The sequence below is a fragment of the Pristiophorus japonicus genome, unplaced genomic scaffold (genome assembly GCF_044704955.1).
Source record: "Pristiophorus japonicus isolate sPriJap1 unplaced genomic scaffold, sPriJap1.hap1 HAP1_SCAFFOLD_1238, whole genome shotgun sequence".
NCBI lineage: Eukaryota > Metazoa > Chordata > Chondrichthyes > Pristiophoridae > Pristiophorus > Pristiophorus japonicus.
Genome location: NW_027250902.1, coordinates 72,044 through 81,808, shown reverse-complemented (window position 1 = coordinate 81,808; position 9,765 = coordinate 72,044). Strand labels below are relative to the sequence as shown.

Here is a 9,765-nt window from a genome sequence, read left to right as displayed (position 1 = left end):
CCTTTCCTCACAACTCAACCCCCTCATCCCCGGAATCAACCGAATGAACTCTGGGGCCAAACCCTCCTGCTCACGTCCTCCCTGTTTCTACCTTCTGACGGCCCGTCTCTCCTGTCCTTAGCCACCCCCCCCCCTCCCCCCACGGTTGCAGTCAGACGGGCCATTCAGAGGTTTGTTCTCCGTTATTGATGTTCACGTGTTCCAAGTAGCTTTAGCTGTTGTACCGCGGAATCAATCTTCAATTCTAACGCCAGTCCGAAGAGACTTTTTTTTGGGGAGTCGCAAGCTATTTCTTCCAATTCACAATTTTATTGCTCCTTTAACCTTTCCAATCCAGGCCTTTAACAACTTGGAATGTGTGGTGTTTGGCAAAGGGTTCCAGGCCAAGATATTCCCAGAAAGTAAGTCGCCCCGTCCCTTCTTATTACAGGTATCAACGCCGTTCAGTATCGAGTTAGATTGGGCTGTTGTGGCTGCAACCACAACGTGTATTTATATAGCGCCTTTAATGTAGTAAAACTGTCCCAAGCCGCTTCACAGCAATGTTTTAGGACAAAACAAATACCGAGCCACATGAGAAGAAAATACGGCAGGTGACCGAAAGCTGGGTCAAGGAGGTCGGTTTTCAGGAGGAGAGCGAGGTGGAGAGGTTTAGGGAGGGAGTTCCAGAGCTCTCAGGGCCCAGGTACCTGAAGACACGGCCGCCGATGGTTGAGCAGTTATAATCAAGAGGGCAGAATTAGAGGAGTGCAGAGATCTTGGGGGGGGGGGGGGGTGCGGTTGTGGGGCTGGAGGAGATTACAGAGATAGGGAGGGGGCGAGGGCCATGGAGGGATTTGCAAACAAGGATGGAGAATTTTGAACTCGAGGCGTTGCTTAACCGAGGGCCAATGTAGGTCGGCGAGCACAGGGGGTGATGGGTGAGTGGGACTCGGTGCGAGTTAGGACACGGGGCAGTGAGCACAGGGGGCGATGGGTGAGTGGAACTCGGTGCGAGTTAGGACACGGGGGCAGCGAGCACAGGGGATGATGGGTAAGTGGGTCTCGGTGCGAGTTAGGACACGGGGCAGTGAGCACAGAGGGTGATGGGTGAGCGGGACTCGGTGCGAGTTAGGACACGGGGCAGCGAGCACAGGGGGTGATGGGTGAGCGGGACTTGGTGTGAGTTAGGACACGGGGCAGCGAGCACAGGGGGTGATGGGTGAGCGGGACTCGGTGCGAGTTAGGACACGGGGGCAGCCGACCTTTGGATCACCTCCAGTTTATGTCGGGTAGAATGTGGGAGACCAGCCCGGAGTGCGATGGAATAGTCTGGAGAGAGCAGGGCAGTGGGATCAGTTTGGGTATTGATACGGGGAGAGCGCGGGGCAGTGGGATTAGTTTGGGGATTGACACAGGGCTATGGGGAGAGAGCGGAGCATTGGGATTAGTTTGGGATTGATACAGGGCTATGGGGAGAGAGTTGGGCAGTGGGATTAGTTTGGGGATTGATGCAGGGCTGTGGGGAGAGAGCGGGGCAGTGGGATCAGTTTGGGATTGATACAGGGCTATGGGGAGAGAGCGGGGCAGTGGGATTAGTTTGGGGATTGATACAGGGCTATGGGAAGAGAGCGGGGCAGTGGGATTAGTTTGGGATTGATACAGGGATAGGGGGAGAGAGCGGGGCAGTGATATTAGTTTGGGGATTGATACAGGGCTATGGGGGGAGAGCGGGGCAGTGGGATTAGTTTGGGATTGATACAGGGCTATGGGGAGAGAGCGGGGCAGTGGGATTAGTTTGGAGATTGATACAGAGCTATGGGGAGAGAGTGGGGCAGTGATATTAGTTTGGGGATTGATACAGAGCTATGGGGAGAGAGCGGGGCAGTGGGATTAGTTTGGGATTGATACAGGGATAGGGGGAGAGAGCGGGGCAGTGGGATCAGTTTGGGATGAGGGCTCCCGTAGCGGATGAGCTGAGGCAGGGGGCAGAGACGAGCGCAGTTATGGAGATGACAATAGGCAGGTTTTAGTTATGCTGTGGACATGTGGTCGGAATGCAGGCGGGGAGGGTAGACAGGACATGGCCCCTTCACCTCTTGGCTAACGGGAGCCAAGTGCTCCTCTTCCCATTGGCTGAAAGGGCCGTGTGTGGAATTGGGCCTGAGCCAGGCTGGGTGCCCACCACCCTTTCGCCAGGAACCGGCGGCACTCTCCCACCAATCGCTCGGCAAAACGTGCAGCGGTCGTGGCAAACTGGGAGCGCACAGACATGTGCAGTATGGGGAGAGAAAACTTGCATTTCTATCGATCCTCTCGCGACCACCTGACGTCCCAAAGCGCCTCACAGCCAATGAAGTACTTTTGGAGTGCGGTCACTGTTGTATTGTGGGAAACGCGGCAGCTCAATTTGCGCACAGCAAGCTCCCACACACAGCGATGTGAGAATGACCCGGATCATCTGTTTTAGTGATGTTGGTTGAGGGATAAATATTGGCCCCAGGACACCGGGGAGAACTCCCCCTGCTCTTCTTCCAATAGTGGCCCCGGGATCTTTTACATCCACCCGAGAGGGCAGACGGGGCCTCGGTTTAACGTCTCATCCGAAAAATGGGCTGTACTCTTGGTGGGATTGGGGTATAGCTATCATCATCATAAGCAGCCCCTCGGAATCGAGGAAGATTTGCTTCCACTCCTGAGTGAGTTCTCAGGTGGCTGAACAGTCCAATACGAGAGCCACAGTCCCTGTCACAGGTGGGACAGACAGAGGTTGAGGGAAGGGGAGGGTGGGACTGGTTTGCCGCACGCTCCTTCCGCTGCCTGCGCTTGGTTTCTGCACGCTCTCGGCGACGAGACTCGAGGTGCTCAGCGCCCTCCCGGATGCACTTCCTCCACTTAGGGCGGACTGGTCTTTGGGCCCAGGGACTCCCAGGTGTCGGTGGGGATGTTGCACTTTATCAGGGAGGCTTTGAGGGTGGTCCCTTGTAACGTTTCCTCTGCCCACCTTTGGCTCGTTTGCCCGTGAAGGAGTTCCGAGTAGAGCGCTCGCTTTGGGAGTCTCGTGTCTGGGGGCATGCGGACAATGTGGCCCCGCCCAGCGGAGCTGGTCGAGTGTGGTCAGTGCTTCAATGCTGGGGATGTTGGCCTGGTCGAGGACGCTAACGTTGGTGCGTCTGTCCTCCCAGGGGGTTTGCAGGATCTTGCAGCCCTGATCACGTCCCTCTACAGTCTCTCGCTGCTCTCTCGCCCCGACCTCGCTGCTCTTGCTGCACCTGCCCACGCTCCAATCAGCGGCCTGCATCTTGATGACATCACTCTTCGCTGCCGTCGCCCTGCTACACCAGCTCCCGCTGCTCCCCAAGAGAACAGCAGCGGCAGGTCAGGGCTCTTTGTTACACTGCCACCTTAAACAGCGCGGCCTTGAATGACTTCAATAATAACAACGGACACCTTATCACGGGGTAATTTGTGAGTGCTGGGGTTGCTCAAAACACTAATTGCCGCCTTCGTTTTCCCCCTCCTCAGTTGCCGTGTGCCTCCTGCTGTCTCTCTTTGCTTCTGCGCTGATCCACCGAGTGTGCGTCACAACCTGGTGAGTGTCTCTGCATATCCTCACGCGAGTCCCGGTACCCCCTCGCCGTGCCAGCACAAGTCGTAGAATCACACTGTGCAGCTGGAGGCCTTTCAGCCCATCGAGGTCTGTACCAGCTCTGTGCGATATCCATCCCCAAACTAATCCCACTGCCCCGCTCTCTCCCCATAACCCTGTCTCAATCCCCAAACTAATCCCACTGCCCCGCTCTCCCCCCATAGCCCTGTGTCCATCCCCAAACTAATCCCACTGCCCCGCTCTCTCCCCATAGCCCTGTGTCCATCCCCAAACTAATCCCACTGCCCCACTCTCTCCCCATAGCCCTGTGTCCATCCCCAAACTAATCCCACTGCCCCGCTCTCTCCCCATAGCCCTGTCTCAATCCCCAAACTAATCCCACTGCCCCGCTCTCTCCCCATAGCCCTGTCTCAATCCCCAAACTAATCCCACTGCCCCGCTCTCTCCCCATAGCCCTGTGTCAATCCCCAAACTAATCCCACTGCCCCGCTCTCTCCCCATAGCCCTGTCTCAATCCCCAAACTAATCCCACTGCCCCGCTCTCTCCCCATAGCTCTGTATCAATCCCCAAACTAATCCCACTGCCCCGCTCTCTCCCCATAGCCCTGTGTCAATTCCAAACTAATCCCACTGCCCCGCTCTCTCCCCATAGCCCTGTGTCAATCCCAAACTAATCCCACTGCCCCGCTCTCTCCCCATAACCCTGTCTCAATCCCAAACTAATCCCACTGCCCCATCTCTCCCCATAGCCCTGTGTCAATCCCAAACTAATCCCACTGCCCCGCTCTCTCCCCATAGCCCTGTCTCAATCCCCAAACTAATCCCACTGCCCCGCTCTCTCCCCATAGCCCTGTGTCCATCCCCAAACTAATCCCACTGCCCCGCTCTCTCCCCATAGCCCTATATCCATCCCCAAACTAATCCCACTGCCCCGCTCTCTCCCCATAGCCCTGTGTCCATCCCCAAACTAATCCCACTGCCCCGCTCTCTCCCCATAGCCCTGTGTCCATCCCCAACTAATCCCACTGCCCCGCTCTCTCCCCATAGCCCTATATCCATCCCCAAACTAATCCCACTGCCCCACTCTCTCCCCATAGCCCTGTGTCCATCCCCAACTAATCCCACTGCCCCGCTCTCTCCCCATAACCCTGTCTCAATCCCCAAACTAATCCCACTGCCCCGCTCTCTCCCCATAGTCCTGTATCAATCCCCAAACTAATCCCACTGCCCCGCTCTCTCCCCATAACCCTGTCTCAATCCCCAAACTAATCCCACTGCCCCACTCTCTCCCCATAGCCCTATATCCATCGCCAAACTAATCCCACTGCCCCGCTCTCTCCCCATAGCCCTATATCCATCCCCAAACTAATCCCACTGCCCCGCTCTCTCCCCATAGCCCTGTGTCAATCCCAAACTAATCCCACTGCCCCGCTCTCTCCCCATAACCCTGTCTCAATCCCCAAACTAATCCCACTGCCCCGCTCTCTCCCCATAGCCCTGTGTCCATCCCCAAACTAATCCCACTGCCCCGCTCTCTCCCCATAGCCCTGTATCAATCCCCAAACTAATCCCACTGGCCCCGCTCTCTCCCCATAGCCCTGTGTCAATCCCCAAACTAATCCCACTGCCCCGCTCTCTCCCCATAGTCCTGTATCAATCCCAAACTAATCCCACTGCCCCGCTCTCTCCCCATAGCCCTGTGTCCATCCCCAAACTAATCCCACTGCCCCGCTCTCTCCCCATAGCCCTGTCTCAATCCCTAAATTAATCCCACTGCCCCGCTCTCTCCCCATAGCCCTATCTCAATCCCCAAACTAATCCCACTGCCCCGCTCTCTCCCCATAGCCCTGTATCAATCCCCAAACTAATCCCACTGCCCTGCTCTCTCCCCATAGCCCTGTGTCAATCCCCAAACTAATCCCACTGCCCCGCTCTCTCCCCATAGTCCTGTATCAATCCCAAACTAATCCCACTGCCCCGCTCTCTCCCCATAGCCCTGTGTCCATCCCCAAACTAATCCCACTGCCCCGCTCTCTCCCCATAGCCCTGTCTCAATCCCTAAATTAATCCCACTGCCCCGCTCTCTCCCCATAGCCCTGTCTCAATCCCCAAACTAATCCCACTGCCCTGCTCTCTCCCCATAGCCCTGTATCAATCCCCAAACTAATCCCACTGCCCTGCTCTCTCCCCATAGCCCTGTATCAATCCCCAAACTAATCCCACTGCCCCGCTCTCTCTCCATAGCCCAATATCAATCCCCAAGCTAATCCCACCTCCCCACTCTCTCCCCATAGCCCTGTCTCAATCCCAAACTACTCCCTCTGCCCCGCTCTTTCCCCATAGCCCTGTATCAATCCCAAACTAATCCCACTGCCCCACTCTCTCCCCATAGCCCTGTATCAATCCCAAACTAATCCCACTGCCCCGCTCTTTTCCCATAGCCCTGTATCAATCCCAAACTAATCCCACTGCCCCGCTCTCTCCCCATAGCCCTGTATCAATCCCAAACTAATCCCACTGCCCCACTCTCTCCTCATAGCCCTGTATCAATCCCCAAACTAATCCCACTGCCCCACTCTCTCCCCATAGCCCTGTATCAATCCCAAACTAATCCCACTGGGGTCAGGAACTCACTTCCTGAAAGGGTGGTAGAGGCAGAAACCCTCACCACATTTAAAAAGTACAGGCAACTCTCGATTGTCCGGGTCCCTCGGGGATTGCCGAGTAAACGATTTCTCCGTTGGAGCGATTGACATTATAACAATTAAAACCCCATGCCTTCCCAGGCTGAAATTTTAAATCCCGTTACAATGGTTTCCCATTGGATCCGTGTGCGGATAACCGAGAGTTGCCTGTACCTGGATGTGCGCTTGAAGTGCCGTAACCTACAGGGCTACGGACCGAGAGCGGGAAAGTGGGATTAGGCCGGGGGGCTCTTTGTCGGCCGGCGCGGGACACGATGGGCCGAATGGCCTCCTTCCGCGGCGTAAACCTCTCTGATTCTAAGCCATGATTGAGTCTGTCTCCGCCTCCCTCTCAGGCCGTGCATTCCAGATCCTAACCACTCGCTGCTTTAAAAAGGTTATCCCTCAAGCCGCCATAGACCTGTGTCCTCTGGTTCTTGACCCTTCCACCAATGGGAACAGTTTCTCTCCATCAACTCTGTCCAGACCCCTCGTGATTGTGAACCCCTCGATTAAATCTCCCCCGTAACCTTCTCTGCGCCGAGGAGAACAACCCCGGCTTCTCCAGTCTCTCCAGGTAACTGAAGGCCCTCATCCCACGGGACCATTCTGGTCAACCTCCTCCGCCCCAAGGGCCTTCACATCCTCCCAAAAGTACGGTGCCCAGAATTGGCCACAATACTCCAGTTGGGGCCGAACCAGTGATTTATAAGAGGTCCATCATAACTTCCGCACTTCTCTCCTCTATATCTCTACTTATGAAGCCCAGGATCCCGTTTCTCACCCTGCCCTGCCACCTTCAACGATTTGTCCACACACCGCCCCCAGGTCTCTCTGTTCATGCACCCTCTTTAAAATTGTACCCTTTAGTTTATATTGACCCTCCTCGTTCTACCTGCCAAAACGTATCACTTTGCATGTTTGAAATCTGCAGGGCTGTGGCTCACCTCATTGGTGAGGCCACACCTTGAGTATTGTGTTCAGTTTTGGTCTCCTAATCTGAGGAAGGACATTCTTGCTATTGAGGGAGTGCAGCGAAGGTTCACCAGACTAATTCCCGGGATGGCAGGACTGACAGATGAAGAAAGACTGGATCGACTGGGCTTATATTCACTGGAATTTAGAAGAATGAGAGGGGATCTCATAGAAACATGTAAAATTCTGACGGGATGGGACAGGCTAGATGCAGGAAGAATGTTCCCAATGTTGGGGAAGTCCAGAACCAGGGGTCACAGTCTAAGGATAAGGGGTAAGCCATTTAGGACCGAGATGAGGAGAAACTTCTTCACTCAGAGAATTGTGAACCTGTGGAATTCTCTACCACAGAAAGTTGTTGAGGCCAGTTCGTTAGATATATTCAAAAGGGAGTTAGATGTGGCCCTTACGGCTAAAGGGATCAAGGGGTATGGAGAGAAAGCAGGAATGGGGTACTGAAGTTGCATGATCAACCATGATCATATTGAATGGTGGTGCAGGCTCAAAGGGCTGAATGGCCTGCTCCTGCACCTATTTTCAATGTTTCTATGTTACCCCTTGATGCCTGCCGGGCAAGCCAACCAAGGGCTCCCAGCCCCAACAGCGCCCGGTTGCCCCCGGCGATGTGTGTTGGCACTTGGCTGATGGCTTCCACAGTCCAATTGCAAGAGAATTTGAGTACAGGAGCAAGGATGTCTTACTCCAGTTACACAGGGCCTTGGTGAGACCACACCTGGAGTATTGTGAGCAGTTTTGCTCTCCTTGCCTAAGGAAGGATATACTTGCCACAGAGGGAGTGCAGCGAAGGTTCACCAGACTGATTCCTGGGAGGGCAGGACTGTCGTACGAGGAGAGATTGGGTCGACTGGGCCGGTATTCACTGGAGTTTAGAAGAATGAGAGGGGATCTCATTGAAAGGTATAAAATTCTGACGGGGTTGGACAGACTAGATGCGGGGAGGATGTTTCCCCCGGGGCTGGGAAGTCTAGAACAAGGGGTCACAGTCTCAGGATACGGGGTAGGAAATTTAGGAGCGAGATGAGGAGAAATGTTTTCACTCAGAGGGAGGTGAACCTGTGGAATTCTCTACCACAGAAGGCTGTGGAGGCCAAGTCACTGAATATATTTAAGAGGGAGATAGATTTCTAGACACAAAAGGCATCAAGGGGTATGGGGAGAGAGCGGGAATCTGGTGTTGAGATAGAGGATCAGCCATGATCATATTGAATGGCGGTGCAGGCTCGAGGGGCCGAATGGCCTACTCCTGCCCCAATTTTCTACGTTTCTAAAAGCATGTCAGGATTCCGTGAAGGGAGACCCCCATCTCTGGGGTGTGTGGGGTACTTACAGTCAGCACGACCTGTGACCCTAGCGTGGGGGGGTGGGGGGTCGCGACCTTTGCTCCCAGGGCTAACGGAAGGCGTCGATGTGTCTCGCTCTCTCCTCACAGCTTCATCTTCTCGATGATCGGCCTCTACTACGTCAACAGGCTGTCGGCCGCCCTGTACCAGGCGGGACCCCCACCCGTCCTCGTCGCCAAGACGCCCAAGAAGAAGAAGAACTGAGCGGTTTGTTTTTTTTTCCGCCCTCTTGTGGATTCGGGGCTCCGGGGTCCCATCTCCGTGAGCGGAGGGAGTCCGGGGAAAGGTTCGCCCGCCCACAGCCGACGCACATCGTTCCCGCAATAAAGACCGGTTTGATTTTCTTAAGACGGAGTCGGGCTGGTTTCTGACTCGCGGGCAAGTCTCGGAATGGCAGGGGGGTGGCGCCAGGCTGTGCGGTAAATGTGCCGGTGTTGGAGCTGCTCATCCACGTACAGAATCATCCAACAGAGGCAGACCTTGCGTTTCTCTCGCGCCTTTCCTGACCTCACGCGGGATAAATATTGGCCCCAGGACACCGGGGAGAACTCCCCCTGCTCTTCTTCCAATAGTGGCCCCGGGATCTTTTACATCCACCCGAGAGGGCAGACGGGACCTCGGTTTAACGTCTCATCTGAAAGACGGCCCCTCCGACAGTGCGGCGCTCCCTCAGTACTGCCCCTCCGACACTCCCTCAGTACTGCCCCTCCGACAGTGCGGCGCTCCCTCAGTACTGCCCCTCCCACAGTGCGGCGCTCCCTCAGTACTGCCTCTCCGACAGTGCGGCGCTCCCTCAGTACTGCTCCTCCCACAGTGCGGCGCTCCCTCAGTACTGCCTCTCCGACAGTGCGGCGCTCCCTCAGTACTGCCCCTCTGACAGCGCAGTGCTTCCTCAGTACTGCCCCTCTGACAGCGCAGTACGGCGCTCCCTCAGTACTGCCCCTCCGACACTCCCTCAGTACTGCCCCTCCGACAGTGCGGCGCTCCCTCAGTACTGCCCCTCCGACAGTGCGGCGCTCCCTCAGTACTGCCCCTCCAACATTATGGCGCTCCCTCAGTACCGCCCCTCCGACAGCACAGTGCGGCGCTCCCTCAGTACTGCCCCTCCGACAGTGCGGCGCTCCCTCAGTACTGCCCCTCCGACAGTGCGGCGCTC

At 55.8% G+C, this 9,765-nt stretch overlaps 1 protein-coding gene across 1 annotated transcript; it reads left to right on the top strand.

Moving 5' to 3' along the window:
- Positions 1-337: 337 nt before the first annotated feature.
- LOC139242165 (dolichyl-diphosphooligosaccharide--protein glycosyltransferase subunit KCP2-like) lies at positions 338-8,957 on the top strand (the record flags this gene model as incomplete). The annotated part of the gene is made up of 3 exons (XM_070870258.1): positions 338-401; positions 3,505-3,571; positions 8,699-8,957. Coding segments are annotated over 3 exons (246 nt in total), but the record flags the coding sequence as incomplete, so codon positions are not given.
- Positions 8,958-9,765: the final 808 nt, after the last annotated feature.